This window comes from Schistocerca serialis, chromosome 1, assembly GCF_023864345.2.
Source record: "Schistocerca serialis cubense isolate TAMUIC-IGC-003099 chromosome 1, iqSchSeri2.2, whole genome shotgun sequence".
Taxonomy (NCBI): domain Eukaryota; kingdom Metazoa; phylum Arthropoda; class Insecta; order Orthoptera; family Acrididae; genus Schistocerca; species Schistocerca serialis.
Window position 1 is genome coordinate 241372480 of NC_064638.1, and position 19487 is coordinate 241391966.

General features: G+C 38.4%; 1 protein-coding gene across 3 annotated transcripts in view; it reads right to left on the minus strand.

The window, feature by feature from the left end:
• LOC126466830 (ras-related protein Rab-37-like) overlaps nucleotides 1–19487 on the minus strand; it is a 338533-nt gene that overhangs the window by 5576 nt on the left and 313470 nt on the right. For all 3 annotated transcript variants that reach the window (XM_050096415.1, XM_050096414.1, XM_050096413.1), the window contains one exon: nucleotides 12776–12917. In XM_050096415.1, the coding sequence (XP_049952372.1) occupies nucleotides 12776–12917 (142 nt within the window). The remainder of the gene's footprint in view (nucleotides 1–12775; nucleotides 12918–19487) is intronic.

Genomic DNA, 19487 nt, shown 5'->3' on the forward strand with positions numbered 1-19487 from the left:
AGAAGCTTTCGAAATGTGGTGCTACAGAAGAATGCTGAAGATAAGGTGGGTAGATCACGTAACTAATGAGGAGGTATTGAATAGGATTGGGGAGAAGAGAAGTTTGTGGCACAACTTGACTAGAAGAAGGGATCGGTTGGTAGGACATGTTTTGAGGCATCAAGGGATCACAAATTTAGCATTGGAGGGCAGCGTGGAGGGTAAAAATCGTAGAGGGAGACCAAGAGATCAATACACTAAGCAGATTCAGAAGGATGTAGGTTGCAGTAGGTACTGGGAGATGAAGAAGCTTGCACAGGATAGAGTAGCATGGAGAGCTGCATCAAACCAGTCTCAGGATTGAAGACCACAACAACAACAACAATTGAACATGGATTGTTGGGAATGCTTTCTGCTGCCATTTGACCACTACAGATAAAAACCATTTATTGTGGTGCACTCACCAATTTTATTAAATACAGTATGATTCAAAAATAAATTATAAACTGATGTTTCATTATGACATTTTATTCTTGTTTTGAATCTTACTTTGAGGATCAAACAAAAGTTGGATATTTGTAACCTTATGTGCTCTTAATTAGCTAACTGAGGAGTTATCTATATTGAAATCCCCACATACAGTCATTTGCCAGTTACTTCTAATAAGTCTTATCAGTACCCTCTATTTGATTAATTCCTGTTGGTGGCCTATATTATTAGAACTGCTGTCTTGTATGTTTGCAAGTGCATTGCTGAAGTTCTTCACTCAAATAGCTGCTCAGCATAGGTCTGTGGCCTGGGATTTTATTCCACTTTTAGTATATATATCAACATATTATACTACAGTAATGCGATGCTAACTTACATTCTTCTAGGTGCATCTGTTCTGTTACTGTGGCTTTCAAATGATGTTCTGTTATTTATAAAATGTGTGTGGAAATATCTTTAGATTTTACAAAGTCTTGTTTTTATTAGAGAAACTAATTTGTCTTATTATAAAATCTTCTCTTGCTTTGAATGAAAACTCCAAATTATTATGGTTGCTAACCGTTGTACTGTCCAAGCTGCTGTTTTCTGTTTTTCCATTTATTCTTGCACCTTAAGTTGTTTGGCAGCTCTTACTTTTTGAAACATTTACCCTGGCAAAGTCCTAGTGAAAATATTGGAAATAAAATGGATTAGGTATGCAGTTGTTATGGTTATATTGAATGCTGTCCAAAATCAGTTGTGCAAGTAACATCTCACCAGAAATATTGAGATACAGACCATGTGTAGTGCAGTTGTGTGAAGGGTGACACATCAGTCACAACTGCGTGTGATTGCCCCAGTTTGTTGAGTGACTGATGAAGCTCTGCATTTAAACATTCAATGCAAATGTCGCTCCAGGCTTCATAAAATTATTCAAAGAGTGAAACAGTCTTACATTTGTACGAGAGACATTTCCAGTTTAGATTAGATTAGATTTACTTTCGTTCCAATTGATCCATAATGAGGAGGTCATCCAGGATGTAGAACATGTCAGAAAAACAATAATACATGCCAAATATTTGCATCTAAAACAACTAAGCTAATGTACCTTCCACAGGTCCCAAGTGGAATGATCGTCAATTTTTTTTTGAATGGACATTATATGAAAGGATCACTTTACAATACTTATTTAATAAGATCACGTTAATCCACTGAATTAAAAAAAAATGTTTTTTTTATTTATAAGGTAATAAACCTATAATAGAACTACTACAACACTTTTTTACAGTGAACATATTACTGCACTGAAATGGTGCAGAAGTTAGATTGTAAACACACACACACACACACACACACACACACACACACACACACACACACAGAGAGAGAGAGAGAGAGAGAGAGAGAGAGATGGTTCTACTGAGAAATTCATCAATGGAGTTGACCATAAATATATCCTACAAGCTTCTCTTAAACTGAATTTCATTGGTTGTTAAGCTTTTTATGGCTGCTAGCAAGTTATTGAAAACGTGTGTTCCTGAATAATGCACACCTTTCTGTAAAAGATTAAGAGACTTTAAATCCTTGTGAAGAGTATTCTTATTTCTAGTATTGATTCCATGAACTGAGCTTTTGGTCTGAAAAAGTGAGATATATTTAATGACAAATTTCATTAAGGAATGAATACACTACTGGCCATTAAAATTGCTATACCAAAAAGAAATGCAGATGATAAACGGGTATTCATTGGACAGATATATTATACTAGAACTGACATGTGATTACATTTTCACGCAATCTGGGTGCATAGATCCTGAGAAATCAGTACCCAGAACAACCACCTTTGGCCGTAATAACGGCTTTGATATGCCTAGGCACTGAGTCAAAGAGAGCTTGGATGGCGTGCACAGGTACAGCTGCCAATGCAGCTTCAACAAGATACCACAGTTCATCAAGAGTAGTGACTGGCGTATTGTGACAAGCCAGTTGCTTGGCCACCATTGACCAGACGTTTTCAGTTAGTGAGAGATTTGGAGAATGTGCTGGCGAGAGCAGCAGTCGAACATTTGCTGTATCCAGAAAGGCCCGTACAGGACCTGCAACATGCACGACTGCATTATCCTGCTGAAATGTACAGTTTCGCAGGGATCAAATGAAGGTCAGAGCCACAGGTCGTAACACATCTGAAATGTAGCATCCACTGTTCAATGTGCCGTCAATGCGAACAATAAGTGACCGAGACGTGTAACCAATGGCATCCCATACCATCACACTGGCTGATACGCCAGTATGGTGTTGATGAATACACACTTCCAATGTGCGTCACCAAACATGGATGTGACCATCATGGTGCTGTAACCAGAACCTGGATTCATCCGAGAAAAAGATGTTTTGCCATTCGTGCACCCAGGTTCGTCACTGAGTACACCATCGCAGCCGCTCCTGTCTGTGATGCAGTGTCAGTGGTAATCGCAGCCATGGTCTCCGAGCTGATAGTCCATGCTGCTGCAAACATCGTTGAACTGTTTGCGAAGATGGGTGTTGCCTTGCAAACGTCCCCATCTGTTGACTCAAGGATCGAGATGTGGCTGCATGATCCATTACAGCCATGAGGATAAGATGCCTGTCATCTCAACTGCTAGTGATATGAGGCCATTGGGATCCAGCACAGCGTTCCGTGTTATGCTCCTGAACCCACCGATTCCATATTCTGCTAACAGTGATTGGATCTTGACCAATGCTAGCAGCAATGTCGTGATACGATAAACTGCAATCACAATAGGCTACAATCTGACCTCTATCAAAGTCGAAAACGTGATGGTATGCATTTCTCCTCCTTACATGAGGCATCACGACAATGTTTCACCAAGCAACACTGGTCAAATCAATTGGAAACTTTCCTCATGTCAGCACGTTGTAGGTGTCGCCACCGTTGCCAACCTTGTGTGAATGCTCTGAAAAGCTAATCATTTGCATATCATAGCATCCTCTTCCTGTTGGTTAAATTTCATGTCTGTAGCACATCATCTTCATGGTGTAGCAATTTTAATGGGCAGTAGTGTATATTGGGAAGCAGTAGTTAGTATCTCTCATTCCCTAAACAGGCCACTGTAGGATGTTCTTGAGTACACACTACATATAACTCTTATTGAATGTTTTTGTGCCTGGAAAACTTCAGGTTGACTTGATGAATTACCCAGAAAATAATTCCATATGACATTATGAAGCGAAAGTAAGCATAGTATGCCAGCTTTTTCATTTTCATATCCCCTATGTCTGACAGAATTTGCATTGCAAATAGAGATTTGTTTAGGTGCTTCAGCAGTTCTGTGGTATGCACCTCCCAGCTGAATTTATTAAAGCTGTAATCCAAAAATTTAACACTGTCCACTTCTTCTATCTGCTTGGTATCATATGTAAGGCATATACTCGTGGGACACCCCTTACAAGTTCTGAACTGCATGTAGTTCATTTTTTCAAAGTTTAGTGACAAAGAATTGGCTAGGAACCAGTGATTAATGTCCACAAATATTTTATTAGCCGATCTTTCTAAAACTACTCTTGATTTGCTGTTTATTGCACAGGTTTTGTATCATCGGCAAACAAAAGAAACTTGCCATCTGGTAATGTTACTGATGAAAGGTCATTGATATACACAGGAAAAAGCCCTAAGATGGAACCTTATGGGACCCCACATATAATTATTCCCATATGGATGATGCCTGATACTTAATACATGTCTCTATCCTAATAACACTCTTTGTTTCCTGCCAGAGATATAAGATTTGAACCATTTTGCAGCATTTCCTGTTACAGAATAACACTGTAATTTACTTAAAAGGATATTGTGATTTACACAGTCAAATGCCTTTGACAGATCATAAAATATACCAGTTGCCTGCAATTTTTTGTCTAATGAATTAAGTATGTTTTCACTGTAAGTGTAGATGGCCTTCTCAATATCAGAACTCATCAGAAATCAGAACTGCAACTTTGACTGTATGTTATTTGTGATAAGATGATTATAAAGCCAGTTGTACGTTACTTTTTCTAAAATTTTCGATAATGTTGACAAAAGTGAAATTGGATGGAAATTTGATGCTATTTCTTTATCTCCCTTCTTAAACAGTGGCTTAACTCCAACATATTTCAACCATTCAGGAAATATTCCACTGATAAACAACTGGTTACACAGATAGTTTAATATGCTACTTAACTCAGAATCACATTCTGTAATTACCTTTGTTGATTTTTTGTGATACCCACTAGATGTTTTTGATTTTAAAGATATTATGATGGACGTTACTTCTGCTGGGGTCGAATTCGTATTATGGAAGTTACTAGGAATGTCTGGTCTGAAGTATCCCATCATAGTATCTACAGAACCTAACACCCCCACTTTTCAGTAACAGTTATAAAATGTTTGTTAAAAAGTTCTGCAACACTATACACATCTGTCACCAATGTATCATTTACTCTTAAAGCTATTTGCCCATCTTCATGTCTGGTTCTACTTGTCTCCTCCTTCACTATATCCCCCCCCCCCTTTTTTTTATCTGATATGAGTATCTTTCCCTTGTAATATATTTGCTTTGATGTCTATATTATAGTCTTTAATATTTTGCAGTATTTCTTGTAATCTGCTATAGCATCAACATCAGTACTGTTTCGGATTGACAGATAGTTTTCTGTTTGTTTATAAGATACCTCTATTCCTTGAGTAATTCATGGCTTCTTTTTAGACTTTGCTCTAACTTTGGTTAGTTTTGGGGGAAAACAGTGTTCAAATAAGGTAAGCACTTAATTAGCAAATGTGTTATATTTTCACTCATACCATGAGCACTGTAAACATCACTCCAGTGAATGTCCCTGAGGAGTGTCCTAAAATAATCAATTTTTAACTTATTGATTACCCTCTTGAGATCAGATTTAACAGGTTTTATATCCTGTTCAGTATTAACATTTAACCAAAGGAATTGTGTGTCATGGTCTAAGAGGCCATAGACTACTGGTTTTGTAATATAATTTTGTTCATTGAACTTTACTATAAATATATTATAAATGGCCATTTTTGAGCAATTGGCTACCCTACTTGGGAACTTTACAGTGGGAATTAAGTTGAATGACAGTGTTACTAACTCAAATAAGTTCTTATTGGGAGAATCTTTAAGGAAATCTACATTGAAGTTACCAGCAGCCACTATTTCTTTGTTTTTGGTTATTAAGTGGGCCAGTACAGCTTCAAGGTGGTTTATGAACAGATTAAAGTACACTTAATATTATGAAGAATTTTTTGTGAAATTCTACTTCTGTTGCTCATACATCCATATGCTGTTGTAGGCAAAATTATGGAAGTCTATGTTCTTAAATTTATGACAGTTCCTGATGAATATGGCAGCTCCTCCTTTCTCCATTACTGCTATATAAAAGTGAGATGCTAACATAAATCCTGTAACACTTAAAAGCTCTATACCAGTGGTCACATGATGTTCAGAGAGGCAGATTATGTTAACTGGGTTTGAGGACTCTGATACATCTATTCACATAATTAATTCATTAACTTTCTTTCTCAGTCCTTGAATATTTTAGTGCAATAAAGGTGAGTTAAAAATGGGTAGAGTTGAAATTTCTGCTGATTGATGAAAATTCTTAACCAGCAGTTGTTTATGCTGATGTAATAAGCTAGAATTATGTTTTTTGGTTTCTTTCTCAAACTGAAGGTTTGTCACAGTCCTAATCCCTCTTAAAACTTGTTTTCTTTCTATCCTCCCTACCCTAAAAAAGGGTCTTTTCTGAACCCTATAACCGCTGGTATTTTATCACACATTACAGTGCCTCCGCCCTTTAACTTTCCTGCTATTTTTCCAGCCATTTTACCCTACCCTTTCCTGTTGAGGTGAAGGCCATGCCTGGTATAATCCCAACTATTGAGAGAATCAACAGGAACCACACCAATGTGTGACCCTGCACCCAACATAAGCAGCCGTTCCAAATTCAAATCAACTCTCCTAACAGAAGTGTTCAAATGAGATTGGTCATGGCGCCCAAGAACAGATACAAACTCAACACTAATATACTTAAATGCTGATGCAATCTTTGCCAAGTTGCACTCTATACTGTACCCAGGATCTCTGTCAATACTATTACCTGGCCCACCCAATATAACCACAGTGAATACCTTAGTGAAATCTTTGCAAAGTGATCCTAAATCCTCTGTCACCTGCTCCAGGCCAACACTAGGTTTGCAAAAATTGGTGACCTAGTATTCTGATCATAGTTCATCCTGTAAAAGTTGACCAACACCTCTTCCATGGCAACCACCTAGCAACAACACGTTATTTCTCTTTACTGATTTCCCTACATTCTTACTTTTCAATCTGCTGCTGAAAGTTTGTTGTGCCCTGTCTACACTTGCAGCTGCATGAGGCTCACAAGCTTCTAACTGAAGCAATAGGTCAAATCTATTTTCCACATTCACTAAGAAGCTGTGAGACAAAGTTCTAGGCCTGTTCCTCCTGTTGCCACCTCCTGCCTCTCTTTACCCTTCTCTCTCCTTAACCTGTCAAGATCTCGCCTGGCCTTGTCTAACTCAGCCTGAAGGGTGGCAATTTCCTTTCCTGTTCTAGTATCTTCCTATCTCTACTACATATCATACAAAACCACTGATGAGTCTCATTTACTACCCATACTCCCACGCCACTACAGTCACCCACATGGAAAAAACTACAGCACCCGTCACACCAAAGCTTGGACCTAACAATTATATGCAAAGTCAAGTACTTTTCACTCATGATAAATGTAATAGTTTATTAAGAATAAGTGAGTTAAATTACAGATAAACACGAAAATATGAGTCCACAAATTTTGCCTATACACAACTGTATGTAAACAAAAACAACAGCGGCAAAGTTTCTGAAACAACAAATTAATCTTTATGCCACTTTCCGGAAATGTGAGTTATATAGTGAAGAGGTACCCTACAGTTAGATTGCTGGAGAGAGCAAAGAACAATTAAACAAAATTCTATATATTTTCTGTGGCAAAACATAAACAGAAAATATGACTATAATCTGATTGTACGATCTTTTTGCATTTTCTGCTATATTACATAAAGAAAATGAAACCTTTAATGGTATGCTTAAAAAGCACAGTAGTACATCTATTTACCATGTAACGAGTACTACACTAAATGTTATTATAATCTAAAATGACTTATCTTTACGTAAACACCAAAACTCGGGCTAGTTGCCTAACTGCAGGGCTGCCAAACAGTGACGCGCCTCATTTCATCCTAAATTGCTTAGATTAGGCTACATTCAGAACTGTTCCTGGAAACCCTAATAACTGCTATATTATCTTCTTTACCAAGATATTCCCCAAAGAACTTAACTCACTGGTGACATCCCTAGCCTTCCACTTGGCTTAAAATATTCTAGTTACCTGGTATACACTACCTAGGGGGTTCTGTAGTAGTTCATACACTCCTCGTCCATGGATGTCACTTACAGAAGGACATTCTTAGTCTTTTTAGCACTGGCTCCCATTAATCTTGGGTTGCACTTTTTTCTTATCTTGTCACAATGTCTCTGAACTCTTTGGGTTTTGTCTACAGTTACCAGACCAGTCTAGCTGTTGGAGACATCCAGACTGAAGTTAGCAGACATACAGCATTTCATTAAACTCTTGTTTGATCTGATTTGTTTGACAACAGTCCAATCATATGTCCTATTCCCAACTTTACTACAGCTGACTGTAACTTACAACTTTTCTAATTCTGCTTGCATTACTGCCAGATTAAGTTATAGTTTCAGAATCGGTGTCACTTTCTCCCTCATCATGGAATAACCTAAACAGGTACAATGGTGTCAAAGGCTAGCCATATCTTTACCAGAACTGGTTGCTTCACAGCACCCTACAGCACCCAGCATGTAAAAGTGTAAGCCAGTCTTCACACCGTCAACCATTTTTCACTGCTCTAAGACAGTTTCCAGATTTGTACATTATGATTCTTTTTAATGGAGAAGGGTGATTTAGCAATAGCTGCTCAACAAAAGCAGCAGATTTTTAGGATAACAATACTTTTCATCTCCTATGTATCTTTCCTGAGAGAATGTGAAGATAAAATTATTCTACTAATAGCAGAAATATTAAATAAGCATTCTTTCCCCATTTCAGTGGAAAGGGAGGAAACTTAATATATGGCCTAGTCTGTAGAATAACTGTTCTGAAGACATGAGTAGTTTATTAAGCTGATAAGACTGATTAAGTTAGAAAATATTTGGGTTTACCAGATAAATCAATATTAATCAAGGAATGGGTCAAACATGAATTTTATAGTGCTTCATATAATGGGGTTGTCTTTCATATTGCAATATACTGACAGTGATCATACACGGTGTGTCTAACAGGGTATTAAAAGGAAAAATGCAATTGGTTTAATGTAACTAAAGAACTGTTGAAAATAGGAGAACAGTAGTTAACAGTTGTTAATGTTTACTGTGTAAATTGTTAAAATATAAAAAGCTGAGAAATATTCCATGTATGGAATGAGGGCAATGGCCAAAGCTTTGTTGTTCAGCAGTCTGCAGGAAGTTTCACTAACAAAAATAATTAATACATATTATATTACTATGATTTTCTTCCCTGGACCACTCTATAACATTGTTAAAAAATACATCATGATTTTTTCATTAAAAATATCTTTTGCTCAAGCCTTCAGCCACGTACCAGTGTGTGACATACATTGCACACATCTTGCCCTCCTCTCCTTGTCCATCTCCTCCTCCTCTCTCTGTCCATCTCTTCTTCCATATGCTACAGTGGAAACAAACTTCCAGGTTCATTTTGGCGTGCCATGGTTGGTAACATGTTGATGAGTCCAGTCATTTCAGAAGAGGGAACAACAGGACAGAATTACCATGCTTGCATTTTTGGAAAATACATTTGCTGAGCAGCTTGGGGATGTTCCGTTGGTCACACGAGACTACAATGTGCAACCATTATGACAGAGGCCCTTGACATTTTACCATACAAGCAAGAGAACATCTCAAGTGCACTCACACTAATCACTGGATTTGTTATGGTATTACACTTAACTGGTCATTACAGTGGCCAGAACTTACACCAATAGATTTTTGTTTATGAGCATCAATGAAGTCTGAAGTGTAAAAATGAAAGGTGAATACAAGAGATGAACTGCTTTGTCACATGGATGCTGCTGTCCTCATTTAGCAATGCTCAGAGACACTCAGACAAGCAACACAACATGTTCTCCCTAGAGGGCACAAATGTACTGAAGCTGATGGTAGCAAATTCAAGAATTTATTGTGAACTGCACAATAGCAGTGCTGTGACTTTTACAATAATGCTTAGTGGTGAATTAGTTAAAAATATATGTTTTTCAATTGACCCTTAGCAAAATGAATGTTGTGATGTTTACTAACTGTTGTACACATGTAAACCTGACAACATATTGAAGAATATAGAAAATAAGTGACATTTTACATTAAAAGTGCTCTATGTTAGAAACCATTTGGAATAGGCATATGACTGTATGAAGCTTTTACTTCAAATGATCATTGCTGTCAAATTGCTGACCATTCCTTCTGGGAGACTGTATATGAGGTGTGGAATGACGGGACTGATGCAGTCACAGAATAAGTATGTGTGTGCACAAGAATGAATGACCAACAGATGTGAAGCATGAGGCCTTCTCATTTTAATGCAGTATTTCTTGTATCTGTAGACAAATCAGTGTGGCTGTGGTCTTTATTTAAGAGCTGTTGTTCTATTTTGCCTGAAAACTAATAAGTGTAATAATAGAGCAAGAATTATCATAAAGTTTCTCACGAACCTTGGAAAAACTGCCACTGAAACCTATCTTTTAGTAAAGAAGTGTGTGGTGAAGACTGTTTGTCATGTGTGTGAGTTTTTGAGTGGTTCAAGCATTTTCAAGATGTCTGAGATGATGTTGAAGATGACTAACATTTTGGATGCTCTTCAACATTACAAACAGATGAAAATATTGAAAAAGCAGGTAATCTGATTTGATCTGACCATTGGTTGAGTATTCAATTAGTTGCTGAAACTGCAGGAATGACAAAGAATGTTAAGGCAAATTTTACTTAAGCAATTTAACATGAGAAAAGTTTGGGCAAAACTGGTGCCAAAAATTCTCACAATCAAAGAGAAATAAGCTCATGAAAATGTTTGTACTGACAGTTTGACTACCACTGAAAATGATCCCAATTTCTTGGAAAGAGTAACATGTGAGAAATCTTGGTTTTTCACTTATGATCCAGAAACTAAGCATCTATCCATGCACTAGAAGGGCCCAGCTTCAGCAAGAGCAAAAAAAGCTTGAATGAGCAATTCAAGATTTAAAGTGATGATCTCTCCTTGACATTAAAGCTCTTGTCTGAAGAACACAACATAGCACTTACTCCCACCAGATTAAAATCATTTTGTTGCACTTCACCACACAGTCACTTTCTCCATGTCATTTACAGTAGCAGGAACCAGACCCTGGAATGATGTCTGTCTTTATGGAATCAGATGAAAAACTGCTTCATAATAAAAGATTTATTTGTTGAATCATGACCAGATTTGGGTCATTTGAAGCCCATCTTCAGGTGAAACAAGACTGCAATAAGAATATGGAGTAACTATAATAAAAGATCATAAACTACTCAACACTTCTTTAGCTGTAATAATAGGAAGCCAACAAGTGTTAAGTGGCCAGAATGAGATATTCACTCTGCAGCGGAGAGTGCGCTGATATGAAACTTCCTGGCAGATTACAACTGTGTTCCCGGCCAGGACTCGAACTCAGGACCTTTACCTTTTGCGAGCAAGTGCTCTACCAACTGAGCTACCCAAGCATGACACACACCCTGTCCTCACAGCTTTACTTCTGCCAGTACTTCGTCTCCTACCTTCCAAACTTTACAGAAGCTCTCCTGCGAACCTTGCAGAACTAGCACTCCTGAAAGAAAGGATATTGCGGAGACACGGCTTAGCCACAGAATTGGGGAATGTTTGCAGAATGAGATTGTCACTCTGCAGTGTGAGTCGTGCTTGGGCGTCTCAGTTGGTAGAGCACTTGCCCGCAAAAGTCAAAGGTCCCGAGTTCGAGCCTCAGTCTGGTACACAGTTTTAATCTGCCAGGAAGTTTCATATTAGTACACACTCCACTGAAGAGTGAAAATCTCATTCTGGAAACATCCCCAAAGGCTGTGGCTAAACCATGTCTCCGCAATATCCTTTCTTTCAGGAGTGGCAGTTCTGCAAGGTTCGCAGGAGAGCTTCTGTAAAGTTTGGAAGGTAGGAGATGTGGTACTGGCAGAAGTAAAGCTGTGAGGATGGGGCATGAGTCATGCTTGGGTAGCTCAGTTGGTAGAGCACTTGCCTACGAAAGGCAAAGGTCCCAAGTTCGAGTCTCTGTCCAGCACACAGTTTTAATCTGCCAGGAAGTTTCAAGTGTTAAGTGGTTTACGATCTTTTATCATAGTTTTTCCAACTTCCCACTGAAGTCTTGTTTCACCTGAAGATGGGTTTTTAATCACTCAAAATCAGCCATAATTTAACAAAAAAATTTTATATCTGAAGCAGTTTTTTATCTGATTCCATGATGCTCAGTTGCAGATGCCCTGCCAGCCAAATTTTCTGTCACTATATCAGAGAACTGAATAACACCTCAAGTTTCAAAAGATAGCTAGTTTCATATTTATGAAAACAACAGTAACGTCTGACTTTGTTCTTAATGCACCCCTTATGCTATAACAACTAGGACCACCCCATTTCACAAAGCCACTAATTGGTACAGTCTACCTGGATTTCTCCATCCCTCCCTTTTCTCCAGAGCTTGCTGTGTCATAAAATCTCACTTCCATACATCCATAAATACATTTTGCATCTTCCACTGACTGTTGTTATCATTTTTGCTGTTGGCTCTTAAGTTAGAAAAAATTATTCCAAATGGAAAAAGATCATGCTTCAAATCATTTTAATTCTTTTCCAATATTTCATTTCTCTGCACAACATCAAAATTATCATCATTCTTTGAGTAACCATGATGTAAAAAGTAATACTTGTGTAAAACCTGGAACAAAGTATCATACAGAAAGCTGATACATTATATGGGTAGAAAGTGAGGCAGGTGAATGCAGTGCAGTAACAAAGTAAGAAGCAAGTACAGTTTATGTTTCCTCCTTCCACCCCAATCATGTCACATATATGACTTACATTCAACAAGATGGTTATGTTTGGAAACTGTTATTGGTAGGTTCTGCACTCATCAACCATTACATACAAATATGAAAGAACCTACCTGGCAACAGCCAGGAAGCTGAGTTCTACATTGAGGCCAGTCTTAGCGGAGGTTTCCATGAAGGCAACATTGTACTCTCGTGCTAGCCGCTCACCATCCTCCTTCCTCACCAACCGATCTGAGCCGCAATCTGCCTTGTTGCCTGAAAGTGGACACCAAGGAGTACAGAATTAGGATAGTATTCTACCAAAATTCACACAGAGTGTACAAAAATTCATTTACAGTATAAGTTTCAAGAGCATTTAGAGTCTTAGAGTGGATCTGTACTGAAGATGAAGTTGTTAGTGTAAGGTAGTTTAGTGGTGAGCAATGGGAAGGGGGAGGGGGGGGGAGCCAGGGATTTGGGGGGGGGGGGGGGGGGGGGTTGGTGGGATCTAATGTAAAGGGAACATAGGCTCTCAAAATTTCAACAGTAAATCTCTCTGATACTTAGGGCCATATGTAGAAGGTGACAGAATTGACCATCACAGAGGATGATGCCATAAAAAAAAAAAAAAAAAAAAAAAAAAAAAAAAAAAAAAGGTTTAAGAATTAACTGGTAGGGGTATATGAGTTCACCTATCCCTTGTGTTACTAACTTATACTTACAAGGAAAAGCTTTCTCTCAGCCCACAACTGTAAAGATACATTGTTGTCACACTGTCATTTTACTCAAGTAACACCACAATGAAAGGACTGAGACTACTAAGTAGACATCTCTCACTGACATAGTTTACGTAATAACAGTGCATTATTTGATTCACACAACTCTTTCATGTTTAGTGATATTGTTTGTTGCTACTTTGATACAGTGTTGTAGGATCTCAAAGGTCAGTAGGCTGATGCTGAAGCTAATCAGCTTCCCCCCCCCCCCCCCCTCTCCTTCCTTCTCCCCACCCTCTCTCTCTCTCTCTCTCTCTCTCCTATTAATCATACCCAGTAAAAGCTTGAGACTGATGAGAAATAAACAAGAATGAGTTCAATGGGCATTTTGTAAGCCACTTATTTTTTGAATAAATTGCTTTTTCTGAAGATTTTTCCAATGAATCTCAACCTGGTATCTGTTCTGTTTGCAATGTATTTCGTGTAGCCAGCCAGCACTTGGCGCAGCTGCTCTGCACATCTGTCTTGGTCAATAACATAAGATGATTTTATACATAACTTTAGGCAACACCTCAGTGTTGCAGTTCTATAGATGACTAATGTTTTCTTCTGAAGCTGTTTGTGCTTCACCATAGATAGAATAGAATAGAAATTTACTGTCTCATAACATAAAATTTCAAGCCTTTTGCTTAAAGTGCAGGAGACTCGTCAAAACACAAAAACTGGTTTACAATTTTCCTTATAATACCAGTAATATAATATACAGTACTGAATAATTACTTAATTAAGCAATTAATAATTTTTATTTGAAGCAACAAACTTTTAAAGATTAACAGTCCTAAGTACTTGCTCTCTCCTGCTCAAATTTTCAGGTTGTCATTTATTAATTCTTCTACTGAATAGTAACATTTCTGCACTAATTTATCATATAAGGATTTTTAAGTGTTTCTAAATTTATGATGAGCAATTCTCTTCCTTTCACTTTGTTATAAATTTTCATACCCATATAATGTGGAGTTTGCGCATAAAGTTTTAAACAATGGGTGGGTAGCATAAAATTATTTTGATTTCTGGTGTTATACTCATGCTGAAAATGATTTGCTACAAATAAATTAGGATTACTGTGTACAAAGATAATCAGCTCATATATGCATAGTGAGGGAACACTTAATATACTTAGATTTTTTAGGAGTGGGTGACAGAGGCAATTCTAGAAGTCGGTCAAGTGGGGGTCTAATGGGGGGAGGGGCTTTGGGGGAATGGAATATCGCTTAACAAAAGGAGAGTTGGGGTCCTCCACTGACAAACTGGTGGTATTGCTTAAAGTAGTTTTTGGTAACTGTTTTGGAGTTCAGGGTAAAAACATGTGAATTATTAAATAATAGGATGCCCATTTTAAGTTAAATGATATTTATTGGTTTAAATAGTAAGCTATTTGCTGCTCTTATTCTTTTGTTAAAATTTGTTTGAAATACATTGCAACCTATATTGCTACTTAATTATTTAAAAAAAGATTGAATCTGTTGGAGTAATATATTCACTGATTTATGAACTCATGTGTGTCAGGGCGCTGATGACCTCGATGTTGAGCGCCCATAAGCCCCAACACACCACCACCACATCCCATGTAATTGTTGTTGTTGTTGTTGTGGTCTTCAGTCCTGAGACTGGTTTGATGCAGATCTCCATGCTACTCTATCCTGTGCAAGCTTCTTCGTCTCCCAGTACCTACTGCAACCTACATCCTTCTGAATCTGCTTAGTTTATTCATCTCTTGGTCTCCCTCTACGATTTTTACCCTCCACGCTGCCCTCCAATGCTAAATTTGTGATCCCTTGATGCCTCAAAACATGTCCTACCAACCGATCCCTTCTTCTAGTCAAGTTGTGCCACAAACTTCTCTTCTCCCCAATCCTATTCAGTACCTCCTCATTAGTTACGTGATCTACCCACCTTATCTTCAGCATTCTTCTGTAGCACCACATTTCGAAAGCTTCTATTCTCTTCTTGTCCAAACTAGTTTTCGTCCATGTTTCACTGCCATACATGGCTACACTCCATACAAATACTTTCAGAAACGACTTCCTGAAACCTAAATCTATACTCGATGTTAACACATTTCTGTTCTTCAGAAACGATTTCCTTGCCATTGCCAGTCTACATTTTATATCCTCTCTACTTCGACCATCATCAGTTATTTTACTCCCTAAATAGCAAAACTCCTTTACTACTTTAAGTGTCTCATTTCCTAATCTAATTCCCTCAGCATTACCAGATTTAATTTGACTACATTCCATTATCCTCGTTTTGCTTTTGTTGATGTTCATCTTATATCCTCCTTTCAAGACACTGTCCATTCCGTTCAACTGCTCTTCCTTTCTCCTGATAACGACGTCCTCTTGAGTAGTCCCTGCCCGGAGATCCGAATGGGGGACTATTTTACCTCCGGAATATTTTACCCAAGAGGACGCCATCATCATTTAATCATACAGTAAAGCTGCATGTCCTCAGGAGAAATTACGGCTGTAGTTTCCCCTTGCTTTCAGCCGTTCGCAGTACCAGCACAGCAAGGCCGTTTTGGTTAATGTTACAAGGCCAGATCAGTCAATCATCCAGACTGTTGCCCCTGCAACTACTGAAAAAGCTGTTGCCCCTCTTCAGGAACCACATGTTGGTCTGGCCTCTCAACAGATACCCCTCCGTTGTGGTTGCACCTAAGGTACGGCCATCTGTATCGCTGAGGCACGCAAGCCTCCCCACCAACGGCAAGGTCCATGGTTCATGGGGGGTCCCATGTAATATGATACTCTATTGGGGGGGGACAATGAGTTCATAAATCAGTGCCACCGTTCCTGGTGGGCAACACAATTTTCTTTGCCCTACATTGTGCATATTTCTAATGATGGTTTTCTGAAGTTTTCGTATTCAACACATGTGATTTGAGTTACCCTAAAATACAATTCCATACCTCATTACTGACTCAAAGTTGCTGTGATATACTACTTTTCTTATGCTCATACTGGTACCATTGTACAATATTCTCATTGCAAATGCTAGGCTATTTAACTTATTTCCAAGGCACTGTATATGTGATCCAATGATAGATTTTTATCTAGTTGCATTCCTAGGAATGAGCATATGTAAGTGTTGCCAACTGTGGGAAAAGGGCATTCTGTAATTCTCAGACTTGACTTCCTGGATAAGTATCATGCAAAAATTAATTTTGCACAGTACACAGCCGAATTTAGTGGGAACTTGTTTCCAGTGAGCCCAACAGCTATAAATGTATGATGAGATAAACAAAATTATTCAGGTAGTAAAGGGAGACGAAAATTTAATAGTCATGGGTGACTGGAATTTGAGAGTAGGAAAAGGGAGGGAAGGAAACATAATAGGTGAATATGGATTGGGGGTAAGGAATGAAAGATGAATCCATCTGGTAGAATTTTGCACAGAGCATAACTTAATCATACCTAACACTTGGTTCATGAATAATAAAAGAAGGCTGTATACATGGAAGAATCCTGGAGATACTTGAAGGTATCAGATAGATTATATAATGGTACGACAGAGATTTAGGAACCAGGTTTGAAATTGTAAGACATTTCCAGGAGCAGATGTGGACTGTGACCACACTCTATTGGTTATGAACTGTACATTAAAGCTGAAGGAACTGCAAAAGATGGAAATTTAAGGAGATGGGACCTGGATAAACTTACTAAACCAGAGCTTGTACAGAGTTTCAGGGAGAGCATAAGGGAACAATTGACAGGAATGGGGGAAAGAAGTACAGTAGAAGCAGAATGGGTAGCTCTGAGGGATGAAGTAGTGAAGGCAGCAGAGGATCAAGTAGGTAAAAAGATGAGGGCTAGTAGAAATCCTTGGGAAACAGAAGAAATATTGAATTTAATTGATGAAAGGAGAAAATATAGAAATGCAGTAAATGAAGCAGGCAAAAAGGAATACAAACGTCTCAAAAATGAGATTGACAGGAAGTGCAAAATGGCTAAGTAGGGATGGCTAGAGGACAAATGTAAGGATGTGGAGGCTTATCTCACTAGGGGTAAGATAGATACAGCCTACAGGAAAATTAAAGAGACCTTTGGAGAAAAGAGAACCACTTGTATGAATATCAAGAGCTCATATGGAAACCCGGTTCTAAGCAAAGAGGGAAAAGCAGAAAGGTGGAAGGAGTATATAGAAGGTCGATACAAGGGCGATGTACTTGAGGTCAATATTATGGAAATGGAAGAGGATGTAGATGAAGATGAAATGGGAGATACGATACTGCGTGAAGAGTTTGACAGAGCACTGAAAGACCTGAGTTGAAATAAGGCCCCGGGAGTAGACAACACTCCATTAGAACTACTGACGGCCTTGGGAGAGCCAGTCCTGACAAAACTCTACCATCTGGTGAGCAAGATGTACGAGACAGGTGAAATACCCTCAAACTTCAAGAAGAAGATAATAATTCCAATCCCAAAGAAAGCAGGTGTTGACAGATGTGAAAATTACTGAACTATCAGTTTAATAAGTCACAGCTGCAAAATATTAACGTGAATTCTTTACAGACGAATGGAAAATCTGGTACAAGCCGACCTCGGGGATGATCAGTTTGGATTACGTAGAAATGTTGGAACCCATGAGGCAATACTGACCTTATGACTTGTCTTAGAAGAAAGATTAAGGAAAGGCAAACCTACATTTCTAGAATTTGTAGATTTAGAGAAAGCTTTTTACAATGTTGACTGGAATACTCTCTCTCAAATCCTAAAGGTGGCAGGGGTAAAATACAGTGAGTGAAAGGCTATTTACAATTTGTACAGAAACCAGATGGCAGTTATAAGAGTCGAGGGGAATGAAAGGGAAGCGGCAATTGGGAAGGGAGTGAGACAGGGTTGTAGCCTCTCCCCGGTGTTATTCAATCTGTATATTGAACAAGCAGTAAAGGAAACAAAAGAAAAATTCAGAGTAGGAATTAAAATCCATTAATAAGAAATGAAAGCTTTGAGGTTTGCTGATGACATTGAAATTCTGTCAGAGTCAGCAAAGGACTTGGAAGAGCAGTTGAACAGAATGGACAGTGTCTTGAGAGGAGGATATAAGATGAACATCAACAAAAGCAAAATGAGGATAATGGAATGTAGTCGAATTAAGTCGGGTGATGCTGAGAGAATTAGATTAGGAAAGGAGACACTTAAAGTAGTGAAGGAGTTTTGCTATTTGGGGAGCAAAATAACTGATGATGGTCAAAGTAGAGAGGATATAAAATGTAGACTGGCAATGGCAAGGAAATCGTTTCTGAAGAAGAGAAATTTGTTAACATCAAGTATAGATTTAAGTGTCAGGAAGTCATTTCTGAAAATATTTGTATGGAGTGTGGCCATGTATGGAAGTGAAACATGGGCGATAAATAGTTTGGACAAGAAGAGAATAGAAGCTTTCAAAATGTAGTGCTACAGAAGAATGCTGAAGATTAGATAGGTAGATCACATCACTCATGAGGAGGTATTGAATAGAATTGGGGAGAAGAGGAGTTTGTGGCACAAATTGACAAGACAAAGGGACCGGTTGGTAGGACATGTTCTGAGGCATCAAGGGATCACAAATTTAGCATTGGAGGGCAGCGTGGAGGGTAAAACTCGTAGAGGGAGACCAAGAGATGAATACACTAAGCAGATTCAGAAGGATGTGGGTTGCAGTAAGTACTGGGAGATGAAGAAGCTTGCACAGGATAGAGTAGCGTGGAGAGCTGCATCACACCAGTCTCGGGACTGAAGACCACAACAACAACAACAGTCAGCTGATAGTGAGTGTCAGTTGTCTTGAATACAACCTCAATAGAAGAGCAAGATTGCTTGCTATGCAGATCTACAAACTGTAGATCTCATATTGCAGTCCCTGCAGTGCTGAGAATGGAAGTAATATGTCAAGTACATAACCACATATTACCATGTCATGAAGGAAAACAACAACCAATAGACATGTAGCTGAAAGGTATTGGTGGAAATGGCATCATGGTGACGTAGAACAATATACACTAGGATTGGATGTTTTAGGACTTTTTAATAGAACTCAAGTGAGTAGTAAATATGTCCTTATGATGTTAGCTCATTTTTCAAGGCTTTAG